At 37.0% G+C, this 23,587-nt stretch overlaps 2 protein-coding genes across 10 annotated transcripts in view; one reads left to right on the top strand and one right to left on the bottom strand.

The window, feature by feature from the left end:
* Nucleotides 1-23,587, top strand: part of TMEM156 (transmembrane protein 156) — a 72,095-nt gene that overhangs the window by 33,238 nt on the left and 15,270 nt on the right. For 7 of the 8 annotated variants that reach the window (XR_008577032.1, XR_008577027.1, XR_008577026.1 and 4 more), the window contains one exon: nt 15,483-15,692. Coding sequence is in view for 2 of the 8 variants with exons in the window: in XM_054824939.1 (XP_054680914.1) it covers nt 15,483-15,658 (176 nt within the window). In the remaining 6 variants the exon portion in view is untranslated. Of the gene's footprint in view, nt 1-15,482; nt 15,693-23,587 lie in introns of those variants that run through there. The other variant, XR_008577029.1, reaches the window with a different exon arrangement.
* The window catches only part of FAM114A1 (family with sequence similarity 114 member A1), a 37,344-nt gene continuing 16,296 nt past the window's right edge, over nt 2,540-23,587 (bottom strand). Inside the window, exons 6-14 of one of the 2 annotated variants that reach the window (XM_054824936.1) lie at nt 22,000-22,134; nt 20,118-20,270; nt 16,926-17,049; nt 11,239-11,324; nt 9,960-10,127; nt 8,586-8,725; nt 7,254-7,326; nt 4,620-4,673; nt 2,540-3,063 (exon numbers count right to left, since the gene is read on the bottom strand). In XM_054824936.1, the coding sequence (XP_054680911.1) occupies nt 2,962-3,063; nt 4,620-4,673; nt 7,254-7,326; nt 8,586-8,725; nt 9,960-10,127; nt 11,239-11,324; nt 16,926-17,049; nt 20,118-20,270; nt 22,000-22,134 (1,035 nt within the window). In that variant the 3' untranslated portion in view covers nt 2,540-2,961. The remainder of the gene's footprint in view (nt 3,064-4,619; nt 4,674-7,253; nt 7,327-8,585; nt 8,726-9,959; nt 10,128-11,238; nt 11,325-16,925; nt 17,050-20,117; nt 20,271-21,999; nt 22,135-23,587) is intronic. The other variant, XM_054824937.1, reaches the window with a different exon arrangement.

The following is a 23,587-nucleotide window of genomic DNA, read 5'->3' as shown; positions in this document are numbered from 1 at the left end:
TAACATTCAGTTTTCCTAGGACAAGATGATTGCATCTGAGATCAAATGGAGTATCCCTACATTCATATTCTGCCCTATTTCCCCTCCTACACTGTATGGATGTAAATACTTTCAAGTCCACACGTTTTTTACAGCTTGTTTTACTTTAGGGTAAGGTACTTTATTCAGTACATACATAATTTAAGCAAGACAGTGAAACCTCTAGTAAGGAGTATCTCAGACAAGTAATCTTCATCTTAAGAATGCCCCTCAATGATTCCAAACATTATCCCCTGAGGCTTCTAATACTATACTATTCAGCCTCTGCTAAAAGGCACCACTATTAGTCAATACATTTTTCTGACAAGTTAAAGCTACATATTCTGCACTGCATTTCAGAGGAAAAAAAAGATCCATATGAAAAAGTAACAAATAATTTATGTCTGAAAACATTAACTTGGCACAGGAACAATATGAAACAGCTATTGCTAGGTTCTAGCCCTCATTTGGCAGTAATACCATGTTTACACATACCTGATGCAGAACTCTACTCCAAGGTGGGCAGAAAGGCTTCTTGATGAAAAGTAATGATCAAATTAAAGTAAAACTAAATCCAAGATGTAATGATTGATAGGTGAAAACACCTTTTCTCGGCAGTCTTCATTTGAAAAATAAACAAGCTTTTAAAGATATTATATTCTGCTTGCTGGCACAGAACAACAGAAGAAACCACTTTAAACAAACAGGCCTTTTTACAAGCTACTGAATGCTTTCACTGGTGTCCAGATCTTTAAAACTGAAAAGCGCTCACAATCAAGCATGTGGAACAAGTACAGAGCCCTCAGCAATCCACACCAGGAACTGTTCTTCTGGGGCAAAGTGTGTACACAAGTACGACCCCCGGTCACATCAGAACAAGCATGTGTCTCTTCCAGCAGCCAGACAGGACTACGAGGTGAGAGGCCGTTTAGTCCCCACCAAGTGTAGAAGACAGCGCTGAAGTGTTTTGCATCAACTAGACATTATTTTGTAATACACTTTTGAAAAGACACTTTCAGAAATACAGCAATGCCAGATGGAAGTGTCCTGGATATAACGGTTGGTGGGAGCTGTATCCTACCTTTGGGCTAGCACATCTGCTTATCAGTTGCATTTTCCCATGTCCCTCTTTTTCGCATGTGGTAGTAATGTCAGCTGTTCAAAGTGGCATAAATACCGATGAATGCCAAGCTTTGCCGGCCTTTTCACCTGCCAAGGGGCTTTCTTATTTTTGTTCACATTGCTCTAAGGTTTTGGGTTTTTTTTTACATTCGGTGCAAATGGATTTGAAGACTGTATCCCTTCTGCTTACCCAGGAAGAGATCTCAAATCTGTTAAATTATGGGGTGGCAGAAAACAGATTTTGTGTAGTAAACCTTATTTCAGGGATAGTGAAGATTTCCTCTCTAAATAACAAAAGATGAAAAAGTCACAATGTGTGTGACAGCAGAACACGGATCACAAAAGCGTAAGACGCAAACAGACCTTTCTGTCCTCTCTTATTTGGACTCACAAAAGTTACCATGTGAAAAGCAGATATGTGGTTTCTCATTTCTAACAAACAGGAGAGTAGTTCCTCATGCTCTATTTCATTATTTTTACTATGTATGAAACTATACTTCTATGGTTAAATATATTCAGGTGTTAACTACAATTAAAAAGCATTTAAATACAATTCATGAGTGTATCGAGAGGGGAAAAAATACAAAATAGCTGAAAGAAATGCAATAAACCATGAAAATCCAGGAGAACAGGCTACATAAAATATTGGAAGGTTCTTCCTTGTCTAAGAAGTAAACTAGTCTAAACAAACTCTGAGGTTCACAGCTCAGGATTTTAAGTGAAGGATATGGACAAATTATCACGGTTGCTAGTGTTATTATGAAACATCATTCCTGCTGCTCAGTTATGCTCTGTCAGGCTACCACCTCAGATAAAAGATGATTGCTCTGACACACAACCTCCCCACTCAAAGCAATTCTCTCCTAACTTCTCTTCACAACTTCCTTTCTATGCCTGAAACCTGTATTTCTGACATGTCAGTATCACTAACTCCATTTGATAAAAAGGTTCATAATGTTTAAAGCCCCAATTAACCCCCAAAGCGCTAACCTGGTAACACATCTGAGGGGAGATTATTTTGGGGGTGTTTCAATTGCCAAAAAAAGGGAAATTTTCTATTCCTTGCATATTAAAAAGATTGCTTTGGCCTGCAATGTTGTTCAGCCATTGGAATTAAAAAATAGACATAAATGAATATAAAATTATGGGTCAGCAAATATAGAGCTTTACCCGTACTATTAACTGGCTCAGAAAATTTCTTTTCAGTATAATTCATATCCTCCATAATTTTAATTTAGTAAAGTTAATGCCTATTACTGTACAACTCTTTCAACACCAAGTGTTATATAAGTGGTACAGATTATCATGATATTATTTGCTACTGTAAAAAATATTTAACAAGCGGAACACTACGATAATTTGTTCATGTTGGCTAAAATGAAATACTGAAACCAACTTCTGAAATATACATTTTTAACTGACAGTTAGGATGCACACAATGGAAATGGTCACTTGGGCTGAAATGTTTTTAAAAATTTCACATTCTAATTTGCTTCATACACCATCTACAACTGAAAGAGTCAAGATTTAGAATCCATATTTAAGTCAATGCTAATATCAATAAACTTCAGTTTAAATTAATGCAAAGGATATACTGTAATGGAAAAGAAATGACTCACTTTACTAACAACTACTAAAGTCTAAAAGTCTGAAAGAGTTTCAAATGTTCTTCAATATTATATGTGCAAAACTGCGTTTAGTGTCTTCAAAAGACTCTAAGTGGCCAGACATCTCTCATACCATTCCTTCTATCTGCATACATTAAAGCCATTAGGTCTGTGGTTTCTGTTAAGCCCCGTGGTGACAACTGCTGGGAAACTGTCACTCTTGTGCTTTCAAACAACTTGTCTGGATGTGTGAAATTTGCAGGACTGGAAGCAATAGCTGGAAAGCATCCCGAATATAAGTAGCACTGTTGCAACCCTAATGGGGAGAGAAAACATGTGGCTCATCAGTAAAACTGTCATGTGTTTCAGGAATTACATCCTACTTATTTAAACAGACTTTTTTTTTTTTTTTAACATCTGCATCATGCTATATTAGCATATGTATTCACACCAGATTTTAGAATCTGTAGGTAACAAAAGTAATAAATTACAACAGTTTACAGCTAACAAGGATAGCCTGAATCACTATATAAAAATCTGATTTCCCCTCAGTTTGAACTCTTGGACAGTTTTGTTTGTAAAGTGAGTAGAATAAAATGCCATGGTTTTCAGAAGTAGATTTGGCTTTTTAAATACAAATCAGCTAGTCCTTCCATCAACAGAACTAATTTTGAATTTGCTATAAGTGGAAGAAGTGTCACTGAAATTAACAGTTTGAATTATTATAATGGTTTTAACACATAGTACTATTTTTGGAATTTTTAATACTTAATGGTATAGCAGCTTGTAATTCTACATGAACCTAGGCTGTACTAATGTATATTTTTTTACAAATATGGGATTTAAGAAGTACAAAACATTGTATTCTACAATTCTGGACATTCCCACATTTTGCAGTTCTTGGAGCACAGAAAGATACATCAGCTGCAACAGCAAATTTACCCTGTAACAAAAGGAACCATATAGTAATCTTTACTACAGCTCTATTCAACTCTCCATGATTTTCCTTAAAGGCATTGTCAATTAAGTGCAAAATTGCTTATTGTAAAACAATCTTTTCCTTATTTTTAAAGGAAAATAACTATTAGATACAGAATGACAATCTGCAGTCACTACTATATGTTTGTTTATGTTTAAAGAGAAGTGTGGTCTAATTAGCAGAGTTAAAAGAATTCATGCTGCACATTTTAGTACTTTCTGAGCACATTACTCCTTCTTGACCTCTTAGTAAAAGCAAGGCACGTTTTACTCACTGTGCTTTTCTGATGAAAATAGCTCATGGTGTCTAATAGAAGAGATCACTCATAGATCATAGTGTCTAATAAATCACTCATGAATATTTTAGTCACGTGTGACACATGGTTATCCATGTGCTGACCAAGCCTGCTGCTAGACTCTGAATCTTTGTAGAAATCTAAATGCCCGTGGATGCCTGCAACTCAAATTTTAAAGAACAGAATAGTCTGAAACTACCTGTGTACCAGTAATACTTTGCAATACTTGAAGTAGGTAATGGAAGAGTAAGAATAGACTTATCCCAGGCAACTTGTGAATAAGTTAGAAAAGGGTTAAATAGCACACTGCGAATTGCCTCCTGTGCTCTGACCAATACAGCAGCAAAATTTAAGAGCTGGCCAGTCTCACTTCACTCACAGAGTTCTTAAGAATCCGCAGTACATGCAATATTACTACTACAGTATTTGTAGGAAAGGCTGAACACAAAACCGAGAGGTTTATGAGCTAGCACTGAACAACTAGAATGATATTGTCATTGCTTTTTATATCGTTCTTTCTTCAGCCATAAATGCAAGTGTTTAATTTCAAAATAATTTTACTAGAACATTTCCTAATCTGAAAAAAGGGAAAGCTTACCTCTAATAGCACACTGTCGATGATGGGGTTAAGAACCTCTGCCTTCATACTGCTCTGTAAACCGCAAAATAGAATGAAATGCCAGGACAAGAAATACATTTAACAGAAATATATTGATATCTGAGAAGTGGTTTTATGAATACTATAAAGGTCTTGCTTCACCTTCTTATTCAGACTGTTTATCACAGTATTCCTGATAACTGTGTCTACACTTCATACACACTTCAGTAGACCCTACGTATTTCTATCACTGAGTACAATGAACTAAAAGGGGCCAACGGTTTTACTTTTTCATCAGTTTATGTACCATAGTTTCAAATTGCCTGGTTTCCTATAGATGTGAGATTTATGTGATGACATTGTCTGTCCATCTCTCTGTCAGTGCCCTTTTCATCTCCTCCAAAATTTTTTAACCCCTGCTCATTTTCAGGGAAACAAGAAGGAAAAACACAGGTCAGGATAATGGAAGTTCTTAGAAGTTTCACAAATATCTGTGGTTAGGAGGAAATGAAAGGTCCAGCTTAGCTCCCCTACAGAAGGAAAAACAGGTGAAACTCAGATCCCCAAACTGGAGTCAGTATATGTTGAGCTGGACAACACAGGCTGGCCAGTAAATATAGCTCAGCATGCATCGCATTTTTCTCAACCACCAGATAGGAATAAAGATGAGTACAGTGAGTAGTGACACTACAAGAGGCTAAAAAACCAAGATTTGCCAGCTCTTCTGCTTTTTAAAATGGCAAAAGTTCTTTCCTTTTTTTATTCTCACTAGTCTTTGCATTGTGGTTTTTCAGAATGACAGAAACCTCCAGCAAGAGTTGCTTTCTTTCAAAACTGAATGATGGACTCTATAAGAATAAAGGGAACACAGTACTGATGAATTTAACTGAAGGATTTCCACTTACAACCTTGTAGCTCTCATATTACAGATTTAAAAAGACATGAAACACCTTAATTTTAGTTTGGAGAAAGATGGCAGAACAAAGGGAAGAAGGTTAGAGAAAAGAAGAGCAATTTTACTGTCAGTTACTAGAAATCCATTACAAAGTGCATTGTTTAGTTAGTTGTCAATAAACTGAAATGGATAGAGAGCAGTATCAAATACTATTGATTGTATGAATCAATAAGTTAAAGTTTGAAGGAAATCTTGCGTAGCAAGCAAAGCTGTTATTTCTGCGTTACTGCTCACTCAGAAACACTGCCAACATCTACACTATGTGTGCAGCCAGCACTACAACTAATGTCTGAATTATTCAGCTATAACTATAGGGATGGCATTGTGTTTGAAAAAAAACAGTATTTTCTGGCCTAAGCCATTTCTCAGTTTCCCATGAGTTAATGCACTTTGCAGGATACTGGAATGTGTTTGTGAACCTGGGTGCAAAAGGTCCCTATCTTCGACCAAAAGCTTACAGGGATGGGACAGCACATAAAGATCACCCGACTGCCCTACTAAAACACTCTTCCAGAGAGTATTTTGGCAGTGGGAAGTATCTTTGTGCTCAATTTCTTGTGTGTCCACACAAATATCCACAAAAGCAATCTGGTCCTAAAAACTGAGTACAGAGTTGGTAAGAACAAAACCTAGTGCAATGCTTATGAAGGCTTTAAATTGCAATTTTCTTAGTTGAGCCAGCTTAATATTTCATGTGCAATTTATTTTTGTATGTCTGTGCACGTATTTATTTTAAGTGTCACACAAAGATATGCTAAAATACAATCCCAAAATGCAAAGTAAGCAGTTTCTCCAAAAGTAATGGGAAGGAATGTAAATTATTCAGAATAAAAGCAACCCCATAAATCATGTCCTCTGCAAATAACTCTGAAAAAACTTGCTCAGAGATGTGCTGGAAGAGCTCATGGGAGAACTGGGAAAATTTCCTTTGATGTACATTCACGCTTTCATGGAGTAATCAGGAGAGCCAGAGTTCGTTCTTCTCTGACGCTTACAGAACAATTTCAGCAACAGCACAGTTTTTGCCTCTGGATCCTGCTAGAATACTTAGATCTTAGTCATCTTTGAAACATCTTGAAAGGCAGGATACTATTTCTAGCAAAGATGTTCACAGATAAATGGATGTTCCTAAATGGAATATCTTGAGATATAAGACAGAGTGATTTTTTTTTTTTAAGATGGATGACAGATTTTCTAATCTCTTAAACCTTCTGAAAACACAGTGGCCCTAGGCCAGGGGATTTAGCAAAGGCTAGGAAGACAGCTCGTGAAACCAGCTTAAGGTACTGGAAGCGTTATCTGTTAATGACTTTTACACAAATGCATTCAAAAGGATAGGCTGAGTAGGAGAAGAAAATTTCATCAAGTTGTGGGACTTCAAATGTGGGGCACTTGCAGCATGAGAAGGTAAGTGCCGAGTGGTGATCAGGAAAATTGGAAATGGTGGCTAGAAAGATTTTAGAAGGCAGGGGACACACTGCAGTCTATAAAGGCTTATAAACTTTCTCTGCAATGGGGAATCTGCTGTAAAAATGCTCTGTGTTCTTGATCTGAGGAAAGAAGTGCCCTCTTTTTTAATACCTCATGTAAAGCCACTGGACTCGGGTAATAATTTCTGTTTTAAGAAGTGAACTATGTTAGAAAAAGCCCAAACGCTACAGAAAATGCTGTTATCTTACCCCAGCTGCTGTTAAAGAATCGGAAAACTTCTTTGATAAACATGAAACTTCATTGCACATGGCACTTGTTAAACTGGTTTAGAAAAAGAGAGACAAATATAAAAATACATCCTTGTCCTGTCAATGGATAAAAACCCCTATGACTGTCCCAGGCACAAACTTCATATTAGAAACCAAGAATGTTTTTAAGGCAATTTTGCTTCTAGTAATTTCTTAAATATTTTGGGGTAGACTTTGTTCATAATATAGTTTTTATATTCCTCCACTGAAAAATCCATTGCTGACAACAGCAGCAAAATGATGTCATGTTGGCTAGTCTTTTTTAATAGGGCAATGTTTCAATTTTTTAAATTCTAAACTTCTAGTTTAACTGGGTTTTTTCTGATGATTGCAGCAACACAACTTCTAGAAATACTGGTGGAAATAAATCAAACTTTAACAAGAACAGTGAGAAGTTTCCTCTCTAAGCAATAAAACATCTACTCTACTGAAAGAGGAAGTACCCTTGTGGTTAAAATACAAGAGAACAGAGATCTAGTTCTTTTCCTAGATCTTTCACTGTTTTGCTTAACTTTCACAAGCGCATCATATAGAACCTCATCCTGCAAGGTGCACCATACCTTAACTCTAATTCTGAAAAATACTTGAACAAGTACTTTGTTTTAGACTGAAGTGTTCCTATGGACTTTGCTATTGTTATTAGCATTCTTAAACACTTACTTAAATACTTCACTTACTTAGGACTCAAGTGCTTACAACATCTTAATGTCAAAGCCCACTGAAATCAGTAGAATCAATTACTACAGAGAGCTTGAGATCTGAATTTTGAGTCCCACTAGATAAACTGGCTTCTTGAATTTATATATGTTTTGTCGTGGTTTACTACAACGTTGCTGACAAATGTGGTCTTATTGTTTACAACTACAGATTGATTTTTGTATATTTTTGGCAGATAAAGACTAGATAATGAAACTCTATTGGCAGATAAGACTGCATGATGCACTCTAAAAGCAAGTTCTGTATATGCTAGCACAGTATCTGTTGCAGAGGAAACAGGAAATGCAACCTAAAATTAGCATGTACATCCACTTGCTGGAACAGAAACAACTTTCAGCCTGTGAATGTTTCTGTAAACTTACATGTTAGCCATGACAGGTAGCCTGTGTAACTTAATTACATGAGAAAATACAGCACCAGGAGCCCTAAAGCCAATGCTGTTTGTTGATCCATGAACTTACTGCGTCAAAAGCTTACTGCATCAAAAGTGCCAAAAGCTGAACAGACATTTTAAGCAAATGTCAAGTGTTCATATACGAAATACATAATACTCACTTCATCAGTACTTTTGCTTGATCTTGAGCTGTTTTTTCTACTTCCTGCCCATGTAGAATTAATTCTGCTACTTTATGAAGCTGTTCAATACAACGAGCAGTTACCTCAGCCAGACTTTCAATGGACAGCATGTAGATTTCCTTAAGTTAAAAACATGGAATAATATCACCAATAATAACACCACCAATAAATATAAATATACATATAGATATATACATATAAAATGATTTGAAACATATCCCCACCCCAACTGGAAATACCACCACATACAGAGTGAAGTAATATCAGCCATAATGTCATCCTGACAAACAATACTGGAAAATAAAATATCCACAGATTATAAAATACAGAAAAATCCTGAAAAATCAGTAAGAATAAGTCTCCCATTTATTTGGATGAGAACTAGGTCAGGCTCTCGGATTCTCTAACATAGCACTTTTAAAGCTAGTCCTAACAAATAGAAAGATCCCTTAACTCTGGAGTAAGTCAAAATTACTTTCATATGGAGACAAAAATATTGAGTCATCCCTCAGATGAATCTCCAGAGTAGAAATGGATAATACTCCCAATAAAAACATGGCTTTTATCAGCAATGATAAAAATTTCTACCTAGCACTATGGTGTTACAGCTTTCACAAGCTGATGCCAGCTGGAAATCTGCAATTGCATAAAAATCTGTAATATATACAGTGTAAATCTGTTTCCTTCTTTGGACCTTTTTTGTAAGAAAACATGATGGATAATTTCTTTATTAGAATTCATTCAAAAAATCTTGACAAAGATACCAACCACATTTAATATTGCTATAACTTGGTGTAAAATATTCAATCACAATTAACCTTCTCAACAAGAGGGGTTGTCTAAACGGACACATTAATTTTAGCCTCAAGCGCTATCCTTCATAAAGAGAATAACACTTGTGAGTTGCCTAAATGATATTTCTGTTTTGGCTGTTTGTGATTTAAATTGTTTAAGAGTTTAAATAAAGTTGGAGAAATTTTTCCATGCACTGACAAGGAATGTTGAGATACGACTTTCAATGGGCTGTCGACATTTCACCACACACTGCCTCATACACATGCATGCACACAAAAACATAGATATAAAAAATAAAAACATTGTGATAGCAATAACAGAGGACCTGTTACTTTGATATTTACTTATAGGAACAGACTAACAGTAGAAATATCCATGTAAGTTAGTGTCCTATTGTGTCTACAGTGAATAGTTAAATATTAATATTTCTTAATACTTCCATGAGTTTAAAAAATAATGACAACATATAAAACCAACACACAAAGATAAAGAAGTAATCTTATCAAACAAAGTATGACAATTTGCTTAATGAAATTTATCCTCCAAAAGCTATTTTACCTCCACATTATTGTTTTTATCTACTTCTGTTTTATCACTGTGAGTTTTATCTTCTTTTTCAGTCTTTTCTTCACCAGGCTCTCCAGGTTTTTCTTTTAGCTTCTCTTCTATGTCTACTGGGGTGGAACAACTTGCTTCTTCCAGCCATTTGTAAGCTTTTTTCCTAGCCTGCCAAACAAAGAACCCAACCCCAAAGTTCAGTTCAAATAGGGCATATCAAATGATGCTCCTGAACATTAATTAACAATACATTTAATTACTTCCTTTTTACATTCAGAAGTTTAAACATATCAAGCCTCTGTGTACTGTTTAGGTAAGTGTATATTTAAGAAACTGTAGGGAGAAGCATTTCTGATTGCATAAAGATGGATCAGCCAGGGATAATTCCTGTACAGGTATGATATTTCTAACCAACACAGAGAATTGGTGTTAATACCAAAGTTACTAATATTTCAGCTTTATGAGATATCTTTCAAAGGAATTTACATGGAAATAATTTTGTCAAATAAAAAAATAAGGTAGTGTAAAAAAAAAATTGGAGAGATAAGAGAGATGGAAAAATAAATAGAAAATCACTGTATCTTCAGCTGCCTTCCCAGGCATGAAAGTAGATCAAAGTGGAAAAGCCTTGAAGTTTTATACAACTTCAGACTACTGTTATGGTTAATAGGAAATTTATGATTTATCTTTTTTAATACGACGTCAAATTAAAATATGTTAAGACTTAAGCCTAAGATAGTCTATTTATGTAGCTAGAGAGATAAACATTAATCTGAGCCTAAGATCAGCAAGTGAATCACCTTTAAAGGGGCCTGATAGGAAAAATGTGACTAGTGATGTGACTAGCTTCTAGCCATCTAACTTTTAGATCACTGAAGCTACATGAGATAAATTCAAGACTTTGCTTCTGAGAAGGTCTGGAAAAGTCCCTCAGAAGAATAAATATGATGAGCAAGAAAAATAATTCTGAACCTGAACTTTGTTCCCAGTATGAAGACCAAATCTGCTGTGTTCAGAACTTTGTTCTGCTGAGACATCCCTGGTTCAAAGCTTACTAACATGGTCCATTGTGCTAGCTAGTCATTGCAACTGTATTGCCTAACTAATCTCACTTCTACAAAACCTTTCCTAGTCATCATTTTAGTCCCACACTCCTGTACTTTGCTTTCTGAACTGTCTGAACAGAGATAGGTACTGCTCTGTGTCAGATTTCAGAACAAAGCCCTTCCTCTTCGTCTTTGTCCAAGAAACAGAGGGCAGCTCACTAACAGGAGCTAACCTTATTAAGTTTGTCAGGAGTAGCAGCAACGTGCAATTCAAACAGAAGTTCAGTGAGCATGCTGACAAACTCTTCTCCCATATCTGCTGCAAGAAAAAAAGAAGACAATTTTTGTTAGGGTGTTATCACCATAATATTTTACATGATCAAACACATCCAGTCAAATAGTTTCCCCAAACGCTCTAGCACTTGAAAAACAATGACAATGATACAACAAAGGGGTGGGTGTGTGCTCAAAGAAGAGAAAAAGCAACAGAGATACTTGTACTACCAGATATGCTAGCTTGACACTCTGAGTACTTTTTCCGTCCCATTCTAAATTCCACTAAGTTTTACGAAAACAGGTAAGAGGAGAAGGAACTACATGATCCCTAGTAATCTGACAAAATTACACAGAATCACAGAGTCGTTTAGGTCGGAAAAGACCTTTAAGATCATCAAGTCGAACCGTTAACCTAGCCCTGCCAAGTCCACCACTAAACCATGTCCCTAACACCACATCTACATGTCTTTTGAATACCTCCAGGGATGGCGACTCAACCACTTCCCTGGGCAGTCTGTTCCACTAATTGATAACCCTTTTGGTGAAGAAATTTTTCCTAATATCCAATCTAAACCTCCCCTGGCACAACTTGAGGCCATTTCCTCTTGTCTTGTCACTTGTTACTTCAGACAAGAGACCAACACCCACGTCATGACCCACAAAAATAAAATAACCCATGACCCAGGAAATAACCAAAGAAGAGATACTAACGTCTTCTTTCAAGCCTAGGCATAAAAACTGCAGCAGGGCCAGACACAAATAAGTTTCAAAGGATACATACTGGAGAACATGTTCTCTATTGCTCTGTCTGCAAACCATAGGTAAGCGGTGTGTTTTCTTTCTATTTTAAGATTGAGCTTTGCTTAAATGAGGAATGTTTTCTGTTCTGCTTTGGAGTAATGAGCCTTAAAGAATCTGCACTTATATTTCAAAAGTTTTATGAGCAAAGATAAATACCACTAACATTCAAGCTTCACCTTTATTATAGATATTTCTTTGACTACTTGCAGTTGCCATATTCTAACATGCTCTAAGCTCCTAAAAGTTGGTATTTTGGTTGATTTTGTTCATCTGCACTTACTGTGTTTGGTATCATCATTAACATTTCCTGGGGGGTATAGCAAATCCAGGTTTTTTTAGCCTGATGACACTAAAAGGTTAAAGTCCCTGTATTGAGCCTGATAAAAGTCCAGCTACGTCAAAAATAAATTTCATGTCTTGCTGTATGCCCACTTTTTTGTTTATTTATTAGCTAGGGCCAGTTTTTCCATTTTTATAGAATCATAGAATGGTTTGGGTTGGAAGGGACCTCAAAGATCATCTAGTTCCAACCCCCCTGCCATGGGCAGGGACACCCTCCACTAGACCAGGTTGCCCTGAAGATTTATGCAAATCTTCAGTACTGGGCTTAAAAGTGGAGGGCCATTACTCTCCAATGAGTTTGAGGATTTTGGTAGGACTGTTTGCAGACCACAGTACCTTGTAATACGTGGAAATGTGGTGGAATCTGACACTCAGATTATAATCTCCTAGAGCAAAGGACATTTTACCCTTGCTTGTAAAGAGAGTGCCCATCTTTGGTGCTATAAAATACATTACTCTTTAGCATGAAGAACTATTCACCTGCAATGAATAGTTCTCACCAAGAGACTGAGCTTTCCTCTTAACAGCTGGGGAACAGGCCAAGAAGAATGTATTCTGGCAGGCCAAAGAGATGCACAGAGTTCATTTCATTACTGCCCTTATCAGTAAATTTTGGCAATAGGATTTTCAGGTTTTGCAGTACAACATCTCTTGGATACACTGAATTCACTTGTTCTTAAAACAATGCCAAATTGTTTTAAACCGCAGCATGTTGAAAACTGATAAGCAGTTCACTGGATCAATGCAATATTACTAAAATTGTTGATAAATGGCATATTCAATTCAATACTCACTTTGTTTACCATCTCCCTTAACCTCATATATGAAGTTTTTGGTGTTAATGGCTTTCAAAATGTAGTTAAAGCTACTCTTTCAGATATTATCCTCTCATTATTTCATAAACAACTGAAAGGAAAAGAAGCTGCAGTGAAAAACACAAGAGGGTTGCATAGTCAAAGTGAGAGGAAACATTATAGAGAAGGGTATGCATTTGGCTTTCTCCTACTTGTGTCAGAAAATATCTTTTCCCTTTCTTTCTTTCCATATTGATTTTGCACCTGACTGTTAAGCAAATACACAAAACCCTACAATTCTAGTTTCAAAGTTGCCAGGAAAAAAGCCTAACCCCAACCCTTTCCCAAAACAGTCTTCTGAAGATCACTGCAGTAATTTCTCTTCCTTTAGGACTGAAAGTGTTTAAGGTAGAAACTAAAAGCAGCACTAACATCTCTGAATGAGATCCTGAGAGTCTACATAAAACAATCACTCACCCTTTTCAAACACTTGAATGCTAAGCACTGGCTTTCATCCCAGCTAGTCTTCTTTTTGCTGAATATATATAGCGCTGACAGATGACACAATATAAATAATAGGACTTTGATGACGAGAAAGTGGTAACAAATTAGCAATAAGTGGTAATTAAGTTGTTTACAAATACTGCTCAGTGGCTAGATAAGATTTAACATTTTCAAACATCATTAGTTAAACTCTGTCTTTTGTAGGGGAGTGGCTTCCTTACATAGAGGAAAAAACTCAAGTTTTATTCAGCTAGGAAGCAAAAATTAAAATCCTGCTGAAGGCGAGTTAGTCGTAGTTTTAAACTGTTCAGCAAGCAGGATTAAAACTCAAAATTCCTCCACAGAATTTAACATAGCCTGCTACCTCTTGCTAGACTAGCTAGCTTAAGTAAAAATACATAATTCTGTAACAAAAAATATGGTATTAAAAGAGCATATGGCTTACTGACTTGATTTTATAAGTGTAAAACCTATTAATGTGCTTAACAGGACCTTAATTGTATTAACTAGCTTGAGCTAAGAACACAAACTAGAATGACACCTTCTCTTCACAGCAAGACATGAGCTGCATTTAATTCTGATCAGCCAACCTGTTGTTAAACTTCACTGTCTTTTATGTATGCTGGATGCCAAAGCATGTTTAAAATTCTTGCTAACACTAAACAGAGACCATTTTCTTAGTGTAAATATTAATTATGCCACAGAAATATGCTTAAGGTCCCAACAAGTCATTTCAGGTAAACAATTCTAGTTTAAAAATAAAACCAAATGATTCAAACCTAGACCCTAAAATATCAGGTGTGCTCCCTGGAAAGCTAAACTTATTTGTAAAATATGACCAGAACACTAAGTGTAGTCAACAGAAGTCACTGGAATCCAATTTAAATTATGTAAAGATTGGCAAACCAAAGTCTGAATGAAGCATTAAACTGTTTAATAAAACTGTGCTCCATCGGGGGAAACAGGCATGCAAATCACATCCAACATTACATGTAAAGGTGCTGGGTAGTGTTTTTATACAAATGGCAGACAATTGTCATATAAGGGCTTATTAATGGAATTCTTTAAGTTTTACAAGGTTTTATGCATTTGATGTACTTAATAAAAACACTTAAGATCCTGTGCATGAACAAATTCAGGGAAAAGATTGGTATTCCCCGACTCAGGAGGATCATAAGAAGCCTTCAGTCATTCTGACACGATTTTAATGAGGATAACATGTTTCTATGAAGTGTACCCAGACTAGGACACTGTCTAGAGGGGATGTGTCAAAGCACTATACCGTGTTAAGAGGACTCTCAATGCAGTGTTGTGGATACTACAATGAACAATACTGCGGACAATACTATAGATAATGGGTGAGAGGCTGAAGAAAGAAGTAAAAGCCACGCATCCCACATTAGGAGCCTGACCACAGCGTTGTCAGCTCAGCCCTAACAGAAAGCTACTTTGAGAGGTTATTAACGTTTCTATTCTTTTGGTGTCCTCCAGTGGAACTAAAATTTATCCAACTTAATACTAATATATGAAATTTATCTGTAGTTCAAATACTAATAAATCTTGAGCCTGACTGCACTAAAGGACATAATTTTGAACTGCGGCCTGAAGTAACATCCATTCATCTGTAAGGTGGAGAGAACATGTGTGTGGTTCTTTCCGCGGTCACAGAGAGGAGAATATGTTTCACTGCTGACTGATTTCCTTTTGCAGGGGAAAACCTGCAGCATGCTCTGATTTTGTCCTTTTTTTTTTTTTTTAAGGTGCATATTGCCTTGGTCCCAGGCTATTTAGAAGGCCAGTTAATGTTTCAAGCAGCTGTGCTTCACTGAAAAAAACAGAACTTCGGACTAACAGAGAAAACATCACTTTGTGCAAGAAACAGAGCTTTTCCTGGGGGCTGGTTTCAAAGCAAGGAATGATTTCCCACAGAAATTAAGGAACAACAGACATCTCATGGATCTCTTAAGCAGGTAACGCACTTTCTTGACTTCTATTTCTCACAAACCTACTTTTAAAAAAAAATAACAAGGGAAAAAAAACAGCACAAAAGTCTCCCATACTAAGACTACACTTAACACTTGCTGCCCCCCCCGAGAAGAAATAATAAGCTCCCTGTGAGCAACATCAGGCATATTGAATAAGCACTGCTAGAAAGAGCAGTCTGAGCAGAAAAGACTTTCCAGCTAGAACACGTGGATGTTAGCACAATTTTTCTAACTTTTCTGAAGGCTAGAGAAATCACAACTCATCATGCAAAATGTAAGTTTTATGGGCTAAGCACCCCTGAGGAGGTCAAGAGGATGTGGAAGAAATATCTTTTTATGTTTCTGTGTTTCTGAAACACAACAATATGGTGTTTAATGGCATGAGCCACTCCTCGGTCAGGTCAAGGGTGTTGTTTCTATTAGCTAGAGGAGCTTTGGTATGGATCTCACGGGCCTGGAGACATGAACTATGGTGGCTTTAAGCTATGTTCTTATCCTTCTGTTTTGGGGAACGCCAAAATTCCTGACCTGTTTAAGACATCTATTTTACCCCTAACCAAAGGGCCCATCCATTTTATTGTAACTTTTGTGAGCTGATCTATGGACTGCCATGCTGGTCCCATTCTCTTTGATGCTGCCCGCTATGTCATAGTTCTGGCACGCTTCTGCTACTTTACCTTCTTTCTCACGCTCTGCATGCCACATCTTGCCAAGCAACACCTAGAAAGCAGCTTTGCCACTATGTTTTAAAGTGACTTTACTTCAAAAAGTTCAGGGTTCTTAAGTAAGTCCCTTTTATTACACTAATTTTTTCCCTACCTAGCAAGGGAGGGTGCAAAGTAAGGATGAAGTTGCTAAACAGAAAAGCATTGCTAAACACTTCTAAACCTTCAGATTACACAATTTCATAAACAGATTCTGTAAGAAAACATCAGTTATCTAAAAGGTTACTACTTTTGTTTTGCTTTCACTGACCATATAGTAAAGTAATACAATACTTCCTTACCTTGTATTTTTTCTGTCTCACACTTCAGTTACAACACAAATTCAAAATTAAGCATTGATCAGCTTCCAGAACTTTCAGAGTATTATTTTTTGTGATTTGCTTATGAAAAGTATCAGGATATCAGAAATTATAGTTGGGATTGTAATTTTTTTAATTACTATATGCAGAAGTAACAATTGTTCATATGGTTAAGTCTCTGTATTTCTAATTACCTTTCTGTGTCTGTACCACTTCATCATCTGATTCCTTTGGAACAAAAATCTCCTTTATAGCAATTAAATCATTTTTCACAGTCTCCAACTGCTCTCCATCAAGTGTTGCTAAATATGACTGAATCTGTAAAAGAAAGGACAGAAGAAATCCTAAACAAAACAGAGACTTTTTCTTAATTTGATAATTTTGAGCCTGATACCAAAATAAGTGAAGAAATGGAAACTTCCATTATGCTCAAATCTTGTCTCTAACATTCCATCTTATGTAGACACATTTTTAGTTCTGATCAACAAAATTTGTTGAGTATCACAAAAATTACACCAGCCTTGCAAGATCATCAGGTCTCTACCTTCTCCCAGAACATTTGGTTTGAATTATAAAACTGTGGTTTAATTGCAAACTGTAATAAGCATTTTGGGATTGCTTGGATGAAGTCAGCAGGAAAGAAGAGTTGCTAGTAAGTTGCTAAATAAATTGCTAAGCCACTATCCATCATATTTGAGAAGTCATGGCAGTCTGGTGAAGTTCCCACTGACTGCAAAAGGGGAAACATAACCCACATTTTTAAAACAGGAAAAAAGGAAGGCCTAGGGAACTACAGGCCAGTCAGTCTCACCTCTGTGCCTGGCAAGATCATGGAGCAGATCCTCCTGGAAACTATGCTCAGGCACATGAAAAATGAGGTGATTGGTGACAGCCAACATGGCTTCACCAAGGGCAAATCATGCCTAACAAATTTGATGGCATCCTATGACAGGGTTACAGCTTTGGTGGATAAGGGAAGAGCAACTGATGTCATCTACCTGGACTTGTGCAAGGCATTTGACACTGTCCCGCATGACATCCTTGTCTCTAAATTGGACAGACATGGATTTGATGGATGGACCACGCAGTGGATAAGGAATTGGCTGGATGGTTGCACTCAAAGAGTTGCAGTCAACAGCTTGGTGTCTAAGAAAGACCAGTGACAAGTGGCATTCCTCAGGGATCGGTACTGGGACTGGCGCTGTTTAACATTTTTGTTGGCGACATGGACAGTGGGACTGAGTGCACCCTCAGCAAGTTTGCCAATGACACCAAGCTGTGTGGTGGGGTTGACACGCTGGAGGGAAGGGATGCCATCCAGAGGGACCTTGACAGGCTTGGGAGGTGGGCCATGTGAAACACATGAAGTTCAACAAGGCCAAGTGCAAGGTCCTGCATATGGGTCGGGACAATCCCAAGCACAACTACAGGCTGGGCGGAGAATTGATTGCGAGCAGCCCTGAGGAGAAGGACTTGGGGGGCATGGTTCATGAAAAGCTCAACATGAGCCAGCAATGTGTGTTTGCAGCCCAGAAAGCCAACCATATCCTGAGCTGCATCAAAAGAAGTGTGACCAGCAGGTCGAGGGAGGTGAGGAGACCTAATTGCAGCCTTCCGGTACCTGAAGGGGGCCTACAGGAAAGATGGTAAGGGACTGTTTATCAGGGAGTGTAGCGACAGGACAAGGGGTAACAGGTTTAAGCTGAAGGAGGGTCGATTTAGATTAGATGTTAGAAAGAAATGCTTTATTGTGAGAGTGGTGAGGCACTGGAACAGGTTGTCCAGAGAGGCTGTGGATGCCCCATCCCTGGAAGTGTTTAAGACCAGGTTGGATGGGGCTTTGGGCAACGTGGTCTAGTGGAGGGTGTCCCTGCCCATGGCAGGGGGGTTGGAACTAGATGATCTGTAAGGTCCCTTCCAACCCAAACCATTCTATGAGTCTATGATAAGAGCACAGGTAGAATTCATGCTTAGCCTGAGCACTCATGGGAGGAGTTAGAAAAAACCCTGTTTCGTCCCTTCAAAGTGCAACCAAAATTATTGACAGTCTACCTGTTTTGAAGAACATATTGACAGACTGTTGGGTGTCTCAGGTATCTGCAAGTCCCTGCATATTTAATAGGGTGGGAAGCCTAAGAGAGATGGAAAGATTCTTTGAATTGCTGTTTGTTTCCACTACAGCTATGCAGTGTTAATCCCATAATCACACTCTCTGCCTATGGAAGCCTTCTCTCCATTTGATACAAAATTTCACTTTTAGGTTTTTTCCAATGTTGGTTTTAAGTTTGCTTCATAGATGTGCAGACTGTCTCAGTGACAAACTAGAGAAAGACATTATTCTCTTTTGTTCCTCCTTGATGTGTCCAGCTCATGTGCTCAGGGTTAAATACAAGATAAAGTTGGGCAACCCAACTCAGGTTGTGAAGCACTACTTAGGGCTTTTTGGCCCTCTCTATAGCATTGTCCATTTCATGGGATTAACTGGGACTTTTTTTTAATAGAAACTTTTAAAATGAAAGCTTTAAAATATTTTTAAATCCCTGCTGTTAGAAGGGCATAGGACATTAGCAATGCCTTCAGTCTCTCTTGTGCTCTTCCTGTGGTCCATCAGAGTGTGGCTTTTGGGCTGTTAGTATAGGTCTCAAGCTTACAGAGTACTGTGAGTATTTTGTGCATGTGTGTGTGTAGGGTAGTTGGAAGATGTTCTGTGAGACTTTTGGAATATCTATGAGGGAATTGGACTTGTTGACACAGACAGTTGCATTCAATCCTGTTGGAGTTAGTAAAAATCTAAAAAAGTTCTATTAATCTACTGTCAGAGATCTACTGACAGCTGAAATTAAAAAATATATTTATCATATAGGCCTTAGTAACTTTAGCATGTTCTTCAGAGAGACATATAGCATTTGTATACTTCCAGTAATGATATCTTGGGGTAGTTTTATGTAGGTTTAAAACCTAACACAACAAAGAAGAATTAGGAATTGAGTAAGTAATCTAGAATTCATTTTAATTCACTAGCCTCTAGGTGTCATAGGTCTGGAATTCCTGAAGGTAAGTCTTAGTGTCTGATACAAAACCATAAGACATCAACCTCCTTGCAAATTCTGAAAAGACATCTGCACAGTGTCACAAGCTGATATATGGTTCTAACAAAAATAACCTTCAGTAATGAAGTTGTTTGTTTTGAGTCAATCTCGGAGTTACATTTTACATGTATTGAGATTGATTTCCTGAAGCCCGGGACTGACCCATGGGACCAATCCAGCTTTCTCTGAAGTTGATGAAGAACTTAATGTTCATTTCACATGCACCTGCAGAACAGAATTACTGTAAAGAACAATTTTTTACCAACCATTTTGATTTATGCTGTCTGCATACTGTACCTGGGCTTCACTTTCATTTGACAGGATTTCCAGAGCTTCAAGATGAGACAAACCTTGGAACTCATCAAAAAGTAGTCCGTAATGTGCTGTTCTTTCAACTGTAACTTGCTGGGCCCGCCTCTGTTTCTCTTTTTCTTTAGCTTCTCGCAACAGCTGCAAAAAAATACATCATTCCTGTTGTTTCATTGGTAGTGCTGTAGGTATGACAGATTTTATTACTTTCTGCTTCTGCTTGTCTAGGAAGTAGTAATAAAATTTGGGACTATATCACATCTGCAGAGCTGAAATTTTAGAGCTGAAATATCTAACTTCTTTTTTGATAAACTTCTCTAATAAAATATTTAAGTAGCATGCTAAGTGCGGTTTTCCCAACAGTAATTGCTAACCATCTTTTTTTTAAAAAACAATGAACAAACAAATAATCTGGCTTATGTTCTCGAAAGCAATATCAGCTATGGATATTATACAATAAATTTAGCCACCAATTACAATGAAAGAAAAATAAAAAGGACTATTTAATACACAGCCTTAAAGTGTCATGCAATCCATTCCACAGACCACAAAACGGGAAGAATATTATTTTCAGGACCTACCTACGTACTTATACCTAAATAATGCACCTACATAATTATTTCCTATAAAATATTTTTAGCAGAAACTAAAGTCAGGCCTAATACGGTATGACTTCTACCAAAGGTGGGGCAGAACTATACTCCATATACTTGGGGATATTTTGGAGTGATCTTCTTATACACTTCTATTAGTGTATAAGAAAGATAGAATAGTGTATAGAATAGGATCTTCTATTCCTTCCTTCTATTGCCAGGAAGGAATGGCCTCTCGTATGAATTTGCTACAGTAAAGCTGGTAAATACATCTGAACTGCATCTTAAAGTCACATAGAAGCCTCTGAATACAGGTGAACTCTTGCCACTTACACTATTGCATCATTCAAAACTTCTACGATATTGTCTTCACTTATTCATTTGTTACAAAAGACTTATGATGACAGATTTTTCAGTCTCCACCTTCAAAAGATCACTCACAAAGTTTTATGCACAAATCACTGAAAAGGAAGCACTGTGTTATGTGACCCATGAGAACTGATTTATGTCACTTCTGCCTCAGATTTTATGTGTGAATTCATGCACATTGTTTAGGAAGGTATTCTCAAAAGCTCATTTTAACCCTGTGGGCCTTAACAAGAGTTACTTGCTTTTGGCCTAGTATAACAGTATCAGTCTGTTTACGCTTACAACGACCAACACTAAAGATGAAACATCTCAAAAATACCTTTACTCCTCTTTACAAGGAAGTACACATGTAGTAAAATTAAAGTTTTTTTCAATGTCTACTGATTTCCACAGCCTCCCTCCTCGCAGTGTCTGGAGAGCTAAAATAATTTTGTACTGACAACACTTACACTTCTGTTTTTATCATGTCTCTGAATTTTTAAACATACGAGTCATGACTATGCAAGGGTACCATTAGTTTTCAGCTTTAATTCCTAATGAAACATATGTCATATTCCAGTATTACTCATTTCCAAGGAAAGTAGTATAGTGATGTTTATGCTGGAAGATACCTATCTACAGCTGTTACCAAAACAAAACCAATTCGATTCTGTCTCCAGAGTGTAATGATTTATCACCACATACACTATCTTATAAAAATCAGCTATGGTACATGTGATTATGCAGAAAAGATGATTTTACATTACCTTTTGTGGTTCTGTGAAGAAAAAGAAAGTGGAGCAAATATAAAGCACAATAAGCCTAGCCAATATCTATTGCAATAGAGAAAGCCTCTCCCTGAGGCATCTGAAATGCTGGAAAAATAATCTGAAACTGCATTGTCAGAGCTGTATTTAAATAAATCCAACCTGAGATAGAGAAACTGTTCTTGCCATCAGTGTTTTGGTTCTCTTAAATCCAGGATCACTTTCTGCAAGGACATTCATGGTTGTCTTCCCAATAAATTCCAAAGCATCTAAGCCTCCAGATAATACACTTTTCCCCTGTATAAAATAATGCAATGTGGTTATTTTCTTTCCACTTTATGCTAATATTAACTGTAAAGGGTATTGCTTTTGCCGACACCATCTTTGAACATTCAGGTTCCTAAATTTCCTATGCTTTAACTAACAATAGGATTGATATATTTATAAAATTATGTTACTTTGTTCTGAATACATTTTCAAAAAGAAAAAAATGAACTATACAAATATTTCTAGTTAATTACAAGGCTCACACTGGAGGAAATGTAACACCTGTGCCAATAAAAAAAATTATTAATAATACCATTTTAATTTAATCCGAAGTGGCATCTAGTCCATGGGAACACATTTTAGATATGAATAACATGGAGCCAAAGTCCATCATGAACAGGATGACTCTGCCTTATCTAACTGATTTCTAAAATTTTGACACTTGTGATAACTCTGGAACTGTCTATCGAAATACAGTTGTTTTTCCTGTGCCTTTGTATTAGCGTTAGCCCTCACTCTCAGTTTTTCATGTACACTGAAGAAGAATTTTCACTGGCTAAAAATTTCCATTTCAATCTGGATTATGCATCTGTCAGATACTCACACGCTGATGTAACCTGATATATAATGGAAAACCCTACCAAAGTCTCAAATGGCATTACAGGCAACGTACTGAGACCTTAAGTTATACTTTTTGTTTGGTGACATTCATCACTGTGGTATAGTAGCCTCTCTAGGTGTGCATAAGAGCACATTTCTCTTATTTGAAAATCTTATACAATGCTCAGGTACTCTTACTGGTGTCTAGCTCTCAGAAGCCCTATGATGCTCCAGATTCTGTAGCAACAATCTTAGGAATAGTCTATACAAATCTCCCTCTGTTCCCATAATCTTTGATATTAGAGTGGTAAGTCACTCAGAGTGAACTGGATATGCACTAAAAAAGGATTGCCACTTTGTAAAACACGCTCAATGGGGAGTTAGTCTCCTATGCTTTTGTAGCTGATGCTTAAAGTCTCTTATAACTTGAAGGGAAACACCATACTGAAAAGCTCAGAGGAAAACATTTGCTATGGTAATAATCTGTAAAAAAAGCTGGGAAGAAGATGACACAAAAATTGATTTGGAAACAGTATGGTACAGGATTTTGCAAAAGCTGAAACACAGAAAAACAGAAAAAGAAAAAGATGAAGTGCAACACAGAATATATATGTAGAGTGTAACGGGAAAGAACCATGGACAAAAGATTTTGCCTCACTGAGTCTGCAATCAGACCACTTTCTGGGAAGGCTAATATGAAATGAGAGACTAGATAGAGAGGTGAAGGTAAGGGCCAGGGACTAACAATACAGAGTTTAGTAAAAGTCTTAAAATAAGCAAATGGAATATTTTCTTATTTTATCTGCCTTCAAAAATGATAATAAATCTTATCATACTTTCTCTGGAAGGACTTAAATGTAAAAAAAAAAAAAAAAAGATGATG

Source organism: Grus americana, chromosome 4, assembly GCF_028858705.1.
Source record: "Grus americana isolate bGruAme1 chromosome 4, bGruAme1.mat, whole genome shotgun sequence".
In the NCBI taxonomy this organism is placed as follows: domain Eukaryota; kingdom Metazoa; phylum Chordata; class Aves; order Gruiformes; family Gruidae; genus Grus; species Grus americana.
This window is presented reverse-complemented; position numbering and strand designations above follow the sequence as displayed.